Source organism: Zasmidium cellare, assembly GCF_010093935.1.
Source record: "Zasmidium cellare ATCC 36951 unplaced genomic scaffold M409scaffold_20, whole genome shotgun sequence".
NCBI classification, from domain to species: Eukaryota; Fungi; Ascomycota; class Dothideomycetes; order Mycosphaerellales; family Mycosphaerellaceae; genus Zasmidium; species Zasmidium cellare.
Window position 1 is genome coordinate 89,535 of NW_022986964.1, and position 15,767 is coordinate 105,301.

Genomic DNA, 15,767 nt, shown 5'->3' on the forward strand with positions numbered 1-15,767 from the left:
ACGTTGTCGTCGATGCTTTCGGTCAATGCAGCCCTAAGGTTATCTGTAGGCCTTGCATAATCTCGCCCCAGGGTTCATCAACGAAGTAAGACCTCACCCTGGACAATCTGGTACAAATGGGTGAATGAGTCGGCATCTCTGCCCTTGAACACGGCCCTAGGGTTGCTGAGGGCCTCGGGTGCCATCTGGCCCCAGGGCTGAAAACCGCCAAGCATATCACATGCCTGTTAGGGCAATATTCATTCTCAGTACGAAGACAGCATAACATCACTGCGACAACGACAACTTCTCCCACGCAGTCTCAAAACTCGACCCCTCCCCCGCCTCACCCACCCTCACCAAACGGCCCAACACCTCCAGATCAATCGTATTCCTTGGCCACCGCACCCCCCCCCCCCCCGGAATCCTCAACTTCATGGTAAACCTCCAATCCTTCGGCTGCGCAAGGTACCACTTCACCAAGTCCTCGGGTCGGGTGAACATGACCCAAAAGGCGTTGCGGCAGTAGTAGGGCTCGAGGAGACGATGGCGGGTGGCGTGGGAGACTTGGAGAATTGACGGGGGCTTGTAATTTTTGTTGATGAGGTTGAGGGTGCCGGCGGGGATCGTGAAGGTGTAGGAGAAGATTATGTCGCGTAGCTCCTGGGGGAGACGGATGAGTTGCCATCGGAGGCTGTAAGTGTGGTTGGTGTGGGGGGTGGCGGCCATGGTTGCAGCGGCTTGGGGGAGGTTCAGCCGTGATGGCAGTGCGGGTAGTTTTCGCTGCGTTCTGGTGAAGAGCAAGAAGAAAGTCCCGCCGACGCGACCATCCAAACTCTCCTTCTCCTTTCGAGTTGCAACTCTCCCAAGTTCGCCTTCTGTGCGCCAAGCATACCAAAGCATCTCTCGACCGACGGAAAGGTAATAAGCAGCCTTGCCCTAGCATCAAAAACACACCAACGCCATCCACCCATCTCCGCCTCACTGTCCAGATCAAGCAAAATCCCAAGCAAAAGCAAAAGCCGGATCCGGCGGCCACCTTCCCCTCCAATACTCCCTCACCTTCCCCTCCCAAGCTTCCTCCACACCCCTCCTAACGCCCTCCCTCACCTCGTCCGGAACCGCGTTCGAAAACCGCCAGACATCCTTCGCTTCGTTTGGCTCAAACACATTGCCGTGGTAGTAGGTTTTCAGGATGCGCGAGCGGGTGTGTCGGGAGACCTGCAAGATCGCGGGGAGGGCGTAGGTTTCGTCGAGGGGGATGGTGAGAGCGGTGGGTGGGGTGAAGGTGTAGGCGAAGATGAGGTCGTGGAGTTCTTGGGGGAGGTTGAAGAGGTGCGTGCGGAGGAGGGTGGTTGAGGAGTCTTGCGGGGGCGGTGGAGGGCGGAGAGGGAAGTATGTGGCGGTTTGGGGGAGTTGCGAGAAGGCGTCGTGGGGGGTGGAATGCCATGCGTATCGGAGGGATGTCTCGTCGCTACTGCTGTGGAGGGATAAGGGATCCTTGCCGGACCAGGCGCAGACCTCGGCGGAGAGCATTGTGTATCGTCAGGGTTGAGGTTGTAGAATTTCCAGTGGGTGTCAATGTCCAGTGTGAGATGTGTGTACACGAGATGCTTCAGCAGTGTCCGGCTTGGTTCTGGCAAGCCAGCGCGAAACCGCCAGCGACAACGAGAGCGTCTTCAACTCCTTGCGATACCGAACGCAACGACTCGATCCAGTCTAATTCGTGCCGCGGGAAACAGATGGCTCTGTATTAAAACAGTCCGGGCGCATGTGTAAACACGACAGCGGCCTGGATCCTCGTCCTGGTATCGTTAACGCGCCAACGATATCGCAGCGTCGCACGTCGCAACCCAGCAAGGACAGTACTGAAAATACGTGGGCGGCGATCGAGCGGTTGCATCGTCGAATGAATCTCATCGCGTGTTGCTGAAGAGAAGTGACCTTGATATTTGTGCCGCTTCGGGTTCCGTCCATGGTTGTACGACTGCCCCAACCTCCGCTTGGTGTGCGAAATAGGGGACTTACAATTTGTCCGAACCAAGTCAGCAACGCATTCTCACACACATGACGACACAAACCGGATCCATCATTGATGGGGAATGGAGAGGATAGAATCAGATTGTCATTTTGCACACGAACCTATAAATCCTCATCGTCGATGTCGATCTCGTCCGTATTCACAACCTTGACGGGCTCTGCGTCCTGCTTCGCTGAAGGGCGATTTCCGCCTTCGGGACCGGAACTCGCTGCGACGAAACCCACAGGCGCCTTTGCCTGTCGCTCCAGTGCGGCCATGGCATCTGCCGTGTCTTGGTCCATTTCTTCGGCATCCCCGTGTTCGGCGGAACCACCAACGGCGGTCTGCTGTCTCGCAACGGCCTGGCTGGCGATGAAGTTGACGTCGGTATTGAACTGAGCTTGCACTGAGCGTTTGATCCGCAGCATTTCTTTGAAAGTGTCCTCGTTGCCGTGTTGGACCTCGAAGCTTTCCCACTTTCGCCAGAATTCTGCGTCCACTCGTGGATCGCAGAATTGTGAAGCGTGGCCGTAGATTGCTCTCGCTCGGTCGATTTCTCCCAGTCTGCGCTCCATCTCTGCGAATTTGACGCACATGCTCGCTGCCTCTTTGTCTGGAAGGGCGGCAATGGCACGCTCGTAAATTGATCGTGTCGATGTCAGGCCAAAGTTTGAGGCGGACTTCGTGATGTAGAATTCGAACATTTCGGCTCGATCTTCATCTGCAACAGCCCTCGTCGCACGTTCGTATATCCGCATGGCATGTCTTGCCAGTCCTCGCTCTTCTTCCAAGGCACCGTACATGAGGTACAACGTCTTGGCGAAGCGTGGAGGACAGCCTTCGACGGCTTGTTCGAAGAGGTCTCGAAGTCGTTCGATGGATATCCGACGATCGACCGCTTTTGTGAGGTAGAGATTCCAGAGTTCGAATGCGACGGGGTATGAGAAAAGATCCAGGCCTCGCTCGTAGACCTTGAATGACTCCTCGTGGTATCCGTTCTCCTCAAGCAGGTTGGAGTAATTGACGACGGTTTGTGGAGTGGCAATGCGAAGCTCGAAGATGCGCTCGTAGACCTTCTTCGTCTCGTCAAGTGAAGACACTGACTCGACCAGATCGACGTAGAACGACCACAATTTCCAGCTCTTATGAACTCTCTGCTGCGGTGAAAGCGTCTCGTCGAAGTAGTCGACATTGCTTCGTTTGGGTGCTTTTGTCGCTGTCGCCATGATGTTGACTGCCTGATCGAAATTCTCGTTCCTCAGCTCCATCTCAGCCCATTCCGTCCACATCTCTGCCAGCTCAGAGACAGACTTGTACGGCACCTTGACGGCCTTCTCCATGATGATTCGCGCATTCTGGAGGTCGCCGCCAGCTTCGTAGAATTTCGCATAGTTTGTCCAGAGTTCGTGGAAGCGGCCGACGCATTTCTTCGGATTGATAGCAGCAATCGCGTCTGCATATGTCTGCACAACCATTGCTTTGTTCTCGCCCCACAAGGCCACCCGCTTCTGCCACTCGACTACGTTGTGGGGGTTCTGCCGTAGTAGCACGTCGTTCACCAGGAAAGGTCTCCGGTCCATGAGTTGTTCGAATCGCAGCATTCTGATGTCGAGGTCCAGGTCGGCATCTTCATCGACTCTACCCTTCTGTTGCCGTTTTGCCGAGTCTTCCAGCTTGATGGAAATGAGTGCTTCCTCAGCCTCCGCGTATGTGTCGAATACCACGCTGAAGTCTCGCACTGTCATCACACTGGTGATGCCCTCCTCGAAGATGTCTCGCGCACGCTCGTATGCCCCCAAGTTGATGTAATATCTGGCTAATCCAACCCATAGAATTCCTCTTTGATCGGCAAACCTCTCCAGTCCTGATCTGATGATGGTCTCCACGGATATGGTGCTTCCATTCGATAGAGGTACAGGATTGGGGACGAGTCGCGCATGATCGATGAGGACTTCCAGCATCTCAGTCCAGTGTTGGAATGGGCCCTTCGCTTCCTTGCTCTTGAATTTCGGGTTGTTCAAAATCTCGATGTACCGCTGCACCGCCTCCGTGTACTTTCCCTCATTCACCAACAGCTCAATGAAATCTTCTGTGTGTTCCGGATGAATCTGAATGTACCGCCGCCACACCTTGACCGCCGTCTCTCCGCCTGCAGAATTCGCAAAGGGTCTGTAGAGTGCCCATATCCGGTTGTGCTGGGTGACTGGCAGGGCTCGTAGTGCTCGGTCGAACGTTCTTCGCGTGAAAGTTACGAGGGGTTGTTGGCACAAGAAGGACAGGTACATCTCCCATATCTTGGGCATCTTGTTCAGCAGAACGAGAGCCCGCTCGAACAGCGCATTGACCTGGTATAAAGTTAGCGCTGAACATGATCACATGCAGAACGACCTCTGTAAGACGCAGAGGCATGATTTGTAGTCTTGACAAGGTCCCAAGCAGGAGCAGATGAATGCGCCGTGTCCAGAGATATCGCCATCAGTGCGCAAACACCTCCATATGAGGCACTTGACTGATATACCAACAGCCTCAAAATCTCTTCCAACAACAAATCCCACTGCCTCTGCTTCACTCTTTTTTCACTCACCTTCTGAAACTCGGTCTTCCACCTCGCCGGACTCCTCCCCTTCAGATGAGAGACCCTCAACTCCAGATACATCTTCCACAGCTTGTAGCTCCGCGGCAAGGCATTGCAGGCCCTCTCCAGCACAAAGCTCTGCTCGAGCGTGGTGCCATACTGCCGCTTGAAATGGGCATAGTCGAGCCAGGCCTTGACGCTGCCGGGCGAGCGCAGGATGTCGTTTTCGTAGACTTGGTCGTTCGCCGAGATGAGGTACAGCGGCGGCGCGTGCGGGTTGGCGGCCATGCTGGCGGTGGTGAGAGTGGTGGTGGTGGTGGTGGTGGTGGAGGTCGGCTCGGCGGATTTGCGACGGGTGGGGAGGCCGATGGCAGCGCTGAGGGTGAGGTTGAACGCCAGGCTGCCCGGCATAATCTGGAAAAGCAGTGAGTGAATAATGAAGCCCGCACTATTTTAGCAGCATGCAAGGGCTGAGGTGCGCGACCACCTCGCCGGCGCGAAAATTAAACTTTATCACGGGTTATGTAATTGCGTCTTGGATTTGAAAGTGGTATGCCGTAGATGCTGCTGCAGCTGTCTCGCATTAACGTCGCTGGAGCTCCCACTACACACACCAACACATACCACGACGACGACGCCTCGATATCACCCTCTACGCCCTGATAACCCCTTCAGAAGCTGTAAAACACCACTGCGACTTCAATAACTGCCCCCAAAGTCGCCCACCATGTCGGGCAAGGTACATCCACCACCCTCCATCCACCCTCCCACCACTCACTCACAGTCGTTATGACAATAGGACCGCGAACCAGTCTTCCCGACCCGACAAGCGCTCGGCATCATGAAATCCAAGCTCAAAGGCGCCCAAGTCGGCCACGACCTGCTCAAGCGCAAATCCGAAGCCCTCACCAAGCGTTTCCGCGAAATCACCAAGCGCATCGACGACGCCAAGCGCAAGATGGGTCGCGTCATGCAGATCGCCGCCTTTTCGCTGGCCGAAGTGACTTATGCTGTGGGGAATAACAGTATCGCATACCAGATCACGGAGACGGCGAGGCAGGCCAAGTTCCGCGTGAGGACGAAGCAAGAGAACGTCAGTGGTGTGTTTTTGCCGGCTTTTGAGAGCTTTCAGGTCGAAGGCGCCAGTGAGTTTGGCATGACGGGGTTGGGCAAGGGTGGACAGCAGGTGCAGAAGTGTAGGGAGACGTATACGAGGGCTGTGGAGACGCTGGTCGAGTTGGCGAGCTTGCAGACGGCGTTTGTGATTCTGGATGAGGTGATCAAGGTGGTGAATCGGAGAGTCAACGCCATGTATGTGTTGGTGTTGTGTTGCTGAGGGTGTGCGTGCTGACGATCGTGACAGTGAACATGTGATCATCCCACGAACCGAGAACACGATCAAGTACATCAACTCGGAACTCGACGAGCTGGACCGAGAAGAGTTCTTCCGGCTGAAGAAGGTCAAAGGTGTGAAAGAAAAGGTTCAAGCGGAGGAGGAGGCAGAACGACAGAAGAAGAAGAAGAGCAGCGACAAGGAGAACGAAGCGGAGCCGGAGTCAAAGAATGTACTAGGCGACGACGGCGATGAGGATGTCATCTTTTAGTGCTGTGAGTCTTAACGAGCGTGTACAATTGCAACATTCTATAAAGCACTACCAGGAACGCATTTGAATATCGGACGTTACTACCCTCTGCCGACGAATCCTCCCACGACGTCCTAGGGATTCGCAGTCCTCCGCACTAAGAAATCGACTTGACCATTCCACCGGGCAGAAGAAGAGATGAAAGCAACCTCCCATCCTCCACCATCGATCAAGCCACAAGCCTCACAATCGCCCCCCCCCCCCCCCCCTAATCACTCTCATCCCCATCATGCTCCCACTGACCCGCATTCCACCCGTCGTCCTCGAGGTTGTGCCAGTACTGACACTCATACACCTTCTCGAACGCGCTGCCAGTGACAGCGTCCCAGAAAGCTACACACCCATCAGCCTCACCGATGCACTCCGACAAAGAAAGGGGGAAAAGGGAGAATACTCACAGACGTTACACATCTCCCTCTCCAGCTCCTCCTCGTAGGTCATGTCGTAGTCCTCGACGTGGCCGCGCTTGTTGACGCGCGTGACGGAGATGACCTGGTAGGGCGTCTTCTCGCCCGCGAAGTGGACCGGCTGCGGGAGGTCGGTGTTGGGGCGTACCCACTCCTTGATGGCGTTGGGGAGTACGTCCTCCTTGATGGCATGGGGGAGTACGTCCTCCTTGGGGACCGGCTTGGAGTAGGCAGGACCCGTGTGGAAGTCGGCGGGGTCGAGTTCCTCGATGGGATCGAGTGGGTTGGGGACGCCAACCCCTGGCCAGCCGCCGGTTGGTGCGGCCACGGCGATGCTGGCGAGGCTGAGGCCGAGGCCGAGGAGGGTGGTGGTGAACTTCATGTTCTTCGAAGGAGAGGATGGGTTAGTATGTATGGAAGGGTAAGAGAGGGAGAGGTGACTTACTGTGAGTAGTTGTAAGTTGTAAGCTGTTGTTGTCCGAGATGTGAGATTGATGTTGCATGAAGACTGAGTCCCCAGGAGCGAGGTATCTGTTACTGATATACCCTGCCTCCCTCACCACGGAAGCCTCGCTGGAAATCTTCAAGAATTCATTTGTCCTCTCGTGCGTGGCATTTTTCCCAGAATGGAGCTAGTCAGCAAAGATTTAACATGTGACACAGCCCAACGCCAGACACCGCGCGTGGTGAAGGTAATCAAGATTTCACCATTCGCTCAAAAGCCATGAGTAAGTCTATCCAAAGATTCAAGAAAATCAAGACTACATCTCCACGATTTGCAAATGGAGAAATCGCTCTTGCAACTTGTCAGGACCGCAGACCGGCGACGTGTGTGCGAGATGTAGGGAACTTTTTGGAGGACTGGAGAGTTTTGCGATACAAGGTAAATCATCTCATTTAGGGTGTATTGTGTCCAAGAGCTAATCTTATTGTCGACTATCTGTGGCGGGAAAAGCGAGACGAGCACGATTCATCCAGAACCAAAGCACCAACGCCGCCATCTCTCCGTCCCCTATCCCCGATTCTCCAAGCAACACCATCCCCCAATCCCTCTACTCAGCAGCATGATCCCCCTCGTTGCACCGGGGATTCCTCCTACTTCCCAGCAGCTCCTCCAGCGGCTCACCCCCCTTGATGTGAGCATACACCAACTAGTTGTTGTTCCACTTCTCCTTCTGCTCCTTGCGCCACTTCGCGCACTTGAGACCTTTGTCGTACGCGCTGAAGACGAAGAGCACATCCGCGGGCTCTGTGGACAGTCAGACAGGCAGGAGACGAAGAGGAGGTGAAGTAACTTACTGATCTTCTTCTCGCACGGATTCTCTCCATCGTCATCACGAACAGCGACATCGCGAGCATCAACGACAGCACGGTCAGACTCCACATCCTGGGGATCGCGAATGCGTTTGCTCCACTCCTCGGCGGGATCGGCCTCCCCCTCGTCACAGGGACCGGGATCCTTCTCCCCACCAGCGCCCTCGTCGCGCTTCCAGATGAAACGCCAGAGATCCTTGATGGCTGAGCCCCAGGTCTGGTCCTGCTTGTCGTGGTGACCGTCACCGCGAGGGGCGACAGCACCCTCGTCGCGGTTCCAGACGAAACGCCAGAGATCTTTGATGGCTGAGCCCCAGGACTGGTCGTGCTTGTCGTGATGACCGTCACCGCGAGGGGCAATACCGCGGATGGGGTCGCTCCAGAAGTTCCAAAAGTTGTGCCGCGAGCCGCAATACGGAGAAGCACCTTTGCACGGGAACTCTGGTTTGGGGTGGGGCAAGTCGACATCCCCGAAGGGATCGGTGGTGACGGTGCTGTCGTTGGTGCCGTTGACGGCCTGGAACTCCGGCAGGTCCTGCAGAGGATCGTCGGTTGCGATCGGACGAGGTGGCATCCCAGTTGGGAGAGCCAGGGCAGCGCCCAAGAGGGCGGCGAGGGTGAGGGTTAGCCTCATGTTAGATAGTGGCTTGTGTTAGTACTGAAAGGGTGTAGATAAGATTCACTTGGATCTTTCTTGATATGAAGGTGAGGAAAAGAAAGGAGAAGTAAAGCGGGCGGACCTGTGCTTTTTGAACCCCCGAAAAGTGAGTCCCCTCTCCTACAAGAAATTCTTTCTAAATTGAATTAAAGAAATGTGAAGATAATTAATATACTGAAAGCTAGTCAGCAGGAAGCGTGACCCCGGCAGGACAGCTTTGCATGTGATTGCGGACTAGCGCTGTGGGGCGGTTTTCACGGAGAGGCTTTCAGACTTCACGTCTTCCTCTTTCCTCGCTATTACAGCCCACAACACGCCCTTTTCACGCTCATGTGATAGCGACAACCAGGTCTCCTGCGTCCGTGATAGGTAACTCTCGATGGTAACTCTCGCTAACGACACTGCTCACCAGCGTACGAGTACATACCGACAGGCTCACCCTGACCGCCATCACGCAACAAGACATCAAGGTTCATCAAGAGCGGTCCGACCGCCTCTCACTGCGCCTCCCTCCCATCAGCCTTCACCAGCAACTACTCTCTCCTCCACACCAACCAACCACCACCTCGACATGTCATCGCCAGCAGACTGCATTCCGCGGCTCGAGGCGACAGAACCAACCGCCATACGCAACTATGACCACCCAGCGCACTGCAAGGCTCTCCGATTGCCATTCAAAAATCTTCCCGTGGCGAGTTGTCTTATTCTTGTCGTCCAACCTTCACAACGACCACGGCTCCTGCACAACCCGACCAAGCTGCCCACTACCAGGCTCACGGTATGAGTTAAACGCACTCGCCTCGTCGTGCTACTCAAAGTAGCCCCTTGGCAAAGGATCCAGTCGTGGGAGTGTAAGAATCCACTCTCACCACGGAGGTCATGCAGCCCAAGAACTACTCAAACTGATTCCGACTTCGCCCATCGACTGCCAGGAGATCTTCTCACTATGGGCTTTCCTACTCGTCCAACCTCCACATCGACCACGTCTCCTATACAACCCGACCAAGCACACTTTTCTCTCCAACCAGGCTCGCGGAAAGTCCCACTCACGCCATTAACGGTGATCAGGTTCCCCCAAGTTGTTCCAAGATACTCTCACGAATCTGGTACCTGCAACCCATCTTAGCTGGACGCCCAGCGAGTAGTAAGCACAAGAATCTCCCCTCAGCAAATAACGCCACGGTAAGTATGCTCTTCAACCCTTCAGATCATGAACAGACAGTAACCACAGCCCAATCGTGTACAATTCAGCTACAGAAACCGGCTATCAAAAACCGCCAAAAAAGCAAAGCCGCCACCACGGGTATCTCGATTCCAACGCCAAACCAATTCTCCCTAAAACTCAAGATCTGACTTCAAAGCACACGAGACCTCCTTGCCTCCACACTTCATCATCGCCATTCAGGCGGAACCTCCTGCTTCACAGCCCCATCCCGACCCTCGCTACCAGCAGAAGACCGCGACCGCCGCCGATCCAAGTCGTCAATGTACTGCCTCCCGTCCGCGGTACTCCGAAGAAAATCAGCAAAACTCGACACATTTGCGCCTCCTCCATTTGGACCTCCTGAATCGAGCCGCGGCAGCTCGCGGGACTCTATCATCGTTGGGCCTGTTCTTTTCGGCTCGCCTATACATGGACGAGGGCCGGGAAGGTTGGCTGGTGTCCACGTTGATGTTCCCGACGGTCGACGTAGCCCTGGAGATGCTGATGATCTTGCTGACGGCGGCGTTGGTGCTGGTCCTGCTGGTGCTGATTCCGCTGCTAATGCTGTCGCCGTGAACGATGCTATCGTTGATGCTGACGAAAGTGCTGGCCCTCGTACCGATGGTGGAGTTTCGGATGCCCTCCCTGCCGCCAATACTGCTCTCGACCGTGCCAGCTCTGGACCGGATAATGGTGTCGTGCTCGGCGACGATTCTGGAACTGAGCCTCCCCTCGACGGTACGGGAGAAAATCTCTGATCAGAAGACTCCACAGCCGCCTGCGCCAACGTCTGCAGCGAACTCTGGAACGCGGTATGACTCAGTCCATATCGTGGATACTCTGTCCAGGAGTACTGCGGTAATCTCGTCGATGGCGATACCGTGCTGGCGCCTGAGCTCTGTCTGGAATGGCTTGCAGTGCTCGTGACGGCCTGCGGTATTCGCTCGATGACCAGAGGCGGGGGAAGAGGCGCCTGCGCTTGTGTAGGTGCTGGTCCAGTGCTGTATGATGGAGTCGGCGCATCGCTGCTGCTAGATGGCTGTGGCATTCGAGGCCGCTCATCGCCACGCCCTTCCTTGAACCTGAACGAATGCTGCCGTTTAGCGTCGTTATGTTCGTGGGATGGAGTCGAAGCCGGGCTCGATAATGCACCTTGGTTCGTCGCGACTGCTGCCGTCGCACTCGGTGGCGTACTGCTGCTGCTGCTAAAACTGCCGTTCGCACTCGTCGATGGCCTGCCCTTCGCCGCCCGCTTCTCCAAATCAGCCGGACCATGAGAGACGAAATTATTCGCCTTCAGCGGCCGCTTCTTCGTCGTCGATGCAGTGTCGGTTTTGGTTTTCTTGCTGGACTTCGGTTTGCGAGGTCCTATGCGATGCGAGTGCTGCGCCGCCGCGCTCCGGACTTGTCTCCGTGAGGCCTCGCCTCGGTCTCCATAGAACAAAATGCTATCCATGAGATTCTCTCCAGCATAGTCACATGCAGATATGGACGGGTGTTTAGTAGCTAGCGAATGTCGGCAATGTCTGGTCCCGATGAGCGGCTGTCGAGGAGAGGTCGTTGTAAGGGAAGTATATAAAGAGAAAGAAAGAAAGAGAAAAGAAGAAGCAAGAGGCACCGCCAGCCCAAGCGGCTCAGGTGATAGTTTTGTGATGCACGACAGGCAGGCAGGTAAGAACTGCCGGGCAACACGGTAAAAGTCGAGCAGCTACAAATCGACCAATCCGATTCCCTTATTCCTCGCACTCCCAGTAACCAACTTATCACAGTTTGTAATCCATGCAGGCCCGCAGGACGATGCAGAGCTTACTGGCCGCTATGCCCAATCGTTCCTTTCGCGTTCTTGCATAGCCCGGTTTAGGCAAATGGCAAGCGTTCGAAGTATAAGCAAGAAGATTGGAGGTTCAGGCTGTTGAGTCCTGTCAAGGAACCCATTTAACCATTATTCTTCTTCCATTGTGTTTCCATTCACCAATTCTAGTCGTCCTTTCCACTTCGATTACGACCACCTCCCCCGCCCGACCCGACGGTGAGGTGTATACGAGAACCGTGGGATTGCAAAGCTCCAATTCGACATCGATTTCGGATTCGGCGAATCCACTACCCCAAGCGTGCCAGCGGAAAGAGCTGTGAAAGGAAACAAATCCACTTTCTCCAGAGCCCGTCCAGCCTCGTCCTCGCTTACAAGCTTCCACCGAACCAATACCCGAGAGCGAGAATAAGACGTAGTCAGAAAAGTCAAAAAGATTGCATGACATCTTGCACTCCATCATGCAGCGGGAACAGGTCTTTGCAACAGGAACTTGGGTGCGAAAGGTACCTCTCTCTCACTACAATGCCCGCTTTTGGGGACGGAACAGGTGGCCTTGGTCGTCGTACCGTGCACTTTCCTTTTTGCGTTTGGATGGTCAAAGTCTAAAAGAGACGGACTAGGTTGCGTGTGTGTCTGCCGTCCTGCTTCTTCTTCTGTATCACCACCAACATTACTGCCCACATCAGCACTATCGTCGGCCGCTTTCCTCTTCACATGCAGACTGCGATACGAACAGACGAATCCAGTCTTCGAATGCGAACGTGAAAGAGAAGATAGACGGCACTAACTTACCAGAAAGGCAATCGGCCTGCGCTCCGATCTCCTCGTAGGGCACAGCGTCCGAATTGCCGAGCCTATAGCCCTCTTTCAGCCTTCGATAGTTCAAGGGTTGCTGTTCGTTTCTTTTGCTTTTTCTCTCATGCCGGTGCTTCAGCTTCAGCTTCAAATCACAGGATGCCGACATTATGCGTGCTTGCGGCGAAGCAACATGACAAAATCTTCTTTGAACGGACGGGGCGGGATAAACTGGTTCGTATCTTCGCTCGTATATGCATGTCCTGGAGAGGAAGGCGTCGCGTGCGAGCTGGTTTCATTCCTGCAGGATTCTCTGCGTGTTGGCTGACTGTTGCAGTGGTCGATCCACTTGGCCCGCCTTCTAGAAAAAGGTACTGCAGAATGATGCATGCGGTGTCCCGTGTGGCGGCTTCTGCCCATTTTTCCATTGCCCCGATTTGGGATGTCGTTTTGTTCATGTGACGGCGAAGTGATTGATGAATCTCGATCGAATGATCATGATCCTGTAAAGTTCATTTGTGAGGTAGATCAGTATTGTCGAAAGGAAGAATGTTAACAAGCGAGTTCGATGACATCGCATTCTAGCGAAGTTCGCAAGCCTGGTCACCCTATCGAGGTAGTGCTTTCGAAGGAATGGCACGTTGCCGCAAGTTCTCACGTCATCTTCCTGCATACCATGCGGCGCAAACTTGTGCTCCACCGATACCGTGCACTTACCTGGATAGGATGAACCGTCTGAAAGACCAACTTGACGCTTGCAACGACATCATGATCCGCTCGTCTCCGCGATAACGTGTCCATATCTTCACAGCTTCGACGGCATCCACTTCGGCTGCTTCTTCTCGGCGAAAGCTCTCAGCCCAATGCCCAGGTTCTTCCCTTCACGCAATGCTTTCCCAAATCGCAGCTCAGTGTCCTGACTCGCGCGCTCCACACTTCCTTGCTCCCAGCTCGCCCGCAGTCCATGCCTCGTGACAATGATAGCGTCGGGTGAGAGGCTAGCAACCTTCGCCGCCAGCTCGACAGCTTCGTCGACGACGCTCTCGTGGGTCTTCGACACGCTGTTCACGATGTTGTAGTTCGCGGCTTCGGTTGCGGAAAGGAAACGCCCAGCCATGGCGACCTCGCTGGCAATCGTCATGCCTGCGAGACGAACGAGGCGAGAGAGACCACCTGCGCCTGCATATAGACCACGCATAGCTTCTGGTAGCCCGAACGTAGCCTTCGGTGAAGCGATGATCATGTCACTGTATCCCACCATCAGCTTGACCACACCTCTCCACCTCATCAATAGGCTCGTCCACTCACCACCCCAAACAAATCTCAAACCCCCCACCAAGCGCAAACCCGTTCACTGCCGCAATGACAGGCTTCTTGCCCACCCTCCTGCTAACCCCCATAAACCCCGCGGTCGGATGCGTCAACAGCCTCCGATCCGGCAATTCGCTCTCTTTCAGCACCCCCCTCGCGACCTTCTCCCGCAGATTCGCCAGATCTTTCTGCTCGATGAGGTCTTGGCCGGCGCAGAAGGCTTTGGGGCCGGAGCCGGTGATTACGGCGACGCGGAGGGCGGGCTCGGAGTCGAACCATTGAAGGAGAGCGTCGGCTTCCCAGTGCGAGGCGTAGGGGAGGGAGTTCATTTGGGGAGCGCGGTTGATTGTTATGAGGATGACATACGGGGCTGGGTAGGTGAGGATGTAAGTGGGCGTTGGCGGAGGTTGCGTTTGTAGGGCTGTCTTCGTCATGGTGGTGCAGGCCACTCGGTCGCTGGCTGTGTATGTGTGTGAATTCTTGTGCTTCTCCTAGAGCAGGATATAGTAGTAGCAGAGTAGGAGTTATGCTCGGTCAATGGGCCTGATATGGACTGCGACTTATGAAGTGAGATAGATGGAGAGACCAGAGTCTGGGAGGATATTAATTGAGAGATCAACTTGCCATGGATAGGGACAGAAGTCGGATCGTGTAATCAAGTCTATGAGCCTAGGTATGTCAGGTCGCGTATGGGTGTTCGGTAAGAGATGCTCGGGATCCCGGCTGGAGCTCAGGTGGAGGAGTGAGGAGGTCAACGGTGGTCTAAAAGCAAGCTCAGTCATGCTTTTCTAGTCCGCCGTACAGCGTTTCCTAGACCTCACCTCGTCTTTTGACCTGCTCTTCTTCATTCACTCAAATCCCATCTCGCCTGACTTTCGCGACGCTCAAGATATGGCAATTTGGCCAAATCGTAATTGCGAACCTCTATCTGTATCCTTTAACAAGCATCACTCCACCCCCAAAGACCATCCCGCCCACTGACTCGCTTGCTTCGACGCCGCACCCTCCCAGGACATAGCAGCGATATTTCAAGCGACCACATCTGACTAGTACTGTCTACCGTAGCTGCGATCTTGCACAGAGATCCTCAGCCCTTCATGGATGCTCTCAAAAGAGCAAAAGCAAACACGGTCGCTGCAAACCAACTCCGAACATTCCACTTATCCAACCCATTAGACAACCGCGCAACTCGTAGAAGAATATCGGGAGGAAAATCCGCTGGCAGCTTGTCAATCCATTCCCGTGCCTTATCGCGATTGGCAGGCCCCTGATCCCGATCCGCTCTGGCAAGTAGACGGGGCAGCTGCTCCGCCGACGGCTCAGTGCAATATGCTGGCTGCCCGGGCTGGTACCGCCACGTGTCAGCAAGCTTGCCTGCGTTGTATGCGTCGAATCCGACATCCTCGACCAACGCCATAACGATGTCCAGAGCCGCAGTGTCGTCAGCCGACACAGGGAGCGCAACTCTCCCAGCCGAGCGTTTCGTTCTTGCGCTTGTGAAGATATTGGCCGCGATGATGTTGTTGAATGCTTTCACCACCGGAACCGACACATTCTGTGATATCCACACGCTATCCGGCAAGCCTTTATCCAGCTCCTCGACCCGGCCATCACGGGACGGATAGTAGTTGCAAGCATCCAGCAAGATGGAGCCCGGGCGCAGCGAAGTTGCTCGAAGGATTGGATAAAATGCCGATATATTGCCTGTCGGGATCGCGAGGACGATGATTTCCGCCTCTGCAATTGCTTGTTTGACGTCTGCGGACTTGGCGCCTGTCTCCCTCTCTTGTTGGCGCAGCGTATCTGGGCCTCTGGAGTTCGAAAGACAGACTGTGTGTCCAGCTTTCACAAGTCTCTTCGCCAGAGCAACGCCGACTGGGCCAGCGCCGATGATTGCAATGCTGTGGGGGCTTGAAGTCGAGAACGATCCATCATGATTTGGGGCCGACATGTCTTGAGGAACGAGTCGAATTCCAGTTCTTCTATCGTACGCAAACACCTCTTTCGGCTGATCGGTACTCTTCTGTATGAAAGTAAGTTGGTTCCAG

The 15,767-nt window shown here is 54.8% G+C and overlaps 8 protein-coding genes across 8 annotated transcripts; 1 reads left to right on the plus strand and 7 right to left on the minus strand.

Annotated features, from left to right (window-relative positions):
* Window positions 1–267: 267 nt before the first annotated feature.
* On the minus strand, window positions 268–1,515 carry M409DRAFT_55261 (uncharacterized protein; the record flags this gene model as incomplete). The annotated part of the gene is made up of 2 exons (XM_033812952.1): window positions 268–918; window positions 1,042–1,515. The coding sequence occupies 2 exons, from the start codon at window positions 1,513–1,515 to the stop codon at window positions 268–270; spliced, it is 1,125 nt and encodes a 374-aa protein (XP_033666777.1).
* A 606-nt stretch (window positions 1,516–2,121) lies between these two features.
* On the minus strand, window positions 2,122–4,862 carry M409DRAFT_66859 (uncharacterized protein; the record flags this gene model as incomplete). The annotated part of the gene is made up of 2 exons (XM_033817134.1): window positions 2,122–4,344; window positions 4,584–4,862. 2 exons carry the CDS (start codon window positions 4,860–4,862, stop codon window positions 2,122–2,124), a joined length of 2,502 nt encoding a protein of 833 aa, XP_033666778.1.
* Window positions 4,863–5,301: 439 nt separating this feature from the next.
* On the plus strand, window positions 5,302–6,178 carry M409DRAFT_66860 (uncharacterized protein; the record flags this gene model as incomplete). Its single annotated transcript, XM_033817135.1, has 3 exons — window positions 5,302–5,313; window positions 5,374–5,885; window positions 5,938–6,178. The coding sequence occupies 3 exons, from the start codon at window positions 5,302–5,304 to the stop codon at window positions 6,176–6,178; spliced, it is 765 nt and encodes a 254-aa protein (XP_033666779.1).
* Window positions 6,179–6,425: 247 nt separating this feature from the next.
* On the minus strand, window positions 6,426–7,006 carry M409DRAFT_23623 (uncharacterized protein; the record flags this gene model as incomplete). Its single annotated transcript, XM_033806868.1, has 2 exons — window positions 6,426–6,550; window positions 6,616–7,006. The coding sequence occupies 2 exons, from the start codon at window positions 7,004–7,006 to the stop codon at window positions 6,426–6,428; spliced, it is 516 nt and encodes a 171-aa protein (XP_033666780.1).
* Window positions 7,007–7,775: 769 nt separating this feature from the next.
* M409DRAFT_55265 (uncharacterized protein) lies at window positions 7,776–8,572 on the minus strand (the record flags this gene model as incomplete). The annotated part of the gene is made up of 2 exons (XM_033812953.1): window positions 7,776–7,873; window positions 7,924–8,572. The coding sequence occupies 2 exons, from the start codon at window positions 8,570–8,572 to the stop codon at window positions 7,776–7,778; spliced, it is 747 nt and encodes a 248-aa protein (XP_033666781.1).
* Window positions 8,573–9,987: 1,415 nt separating this feature from the next.
* Window positions 9,988–11,256, minus strand: M409DRAFT_55266 (uncharacterized protein; the record flags this gene model as incomplete). The annotated part of the gene is made up of 1 exon (XM_033812954.1): window positions 9,988–11,256. The coding sequence occupies one exon, from the start codon at window positions 11,254–11,256 to the stop codon at window positions 9,988–9,990; it is 1,269 nt and encodes a 422-aa protein (XP_033666782.1).
* A 1,957-nt stretch (window positions 11,257–13,213) lies between these two features.
* M409DRAFT_23626 (uncharacterized protein) lies at window positions 13,214–14,153 on the minus strand (the record flags this gene model as incomplete). Its single annotated transcript, XM_033806869.1, has 2 exons — window positions 13,214–13,655; window positions 13,717–14,153. 2 exons carry the CDS (start codon window positions 14,151–14,153, stop codon window positions 13,214–13,216), a joined length of 879 nt encoding a protein of 292 aa, XP_033666783.1.
* Window positions 14,154–14,806: 653 nt separating this feature from the next.
* M409DRAFT_23627 (uncharacterized protein) lies at window positions 14,807–15,670 on the minus strand (the record flags this gene model as incomplete). The annotated part of the gene is made up of 1 exon (XM_033806870.1): window positions 14,807–15,670. One exon carries the CDS (start codon window positions 15,668–15,670, stop codon window positions 14,807–14,809), a length of 864 nt encoding a protein of 287 aa, XP_033666784.1.
* Between the last annotated feature and the right edge of the window lie 97 nt (window positions 15,671–15,767).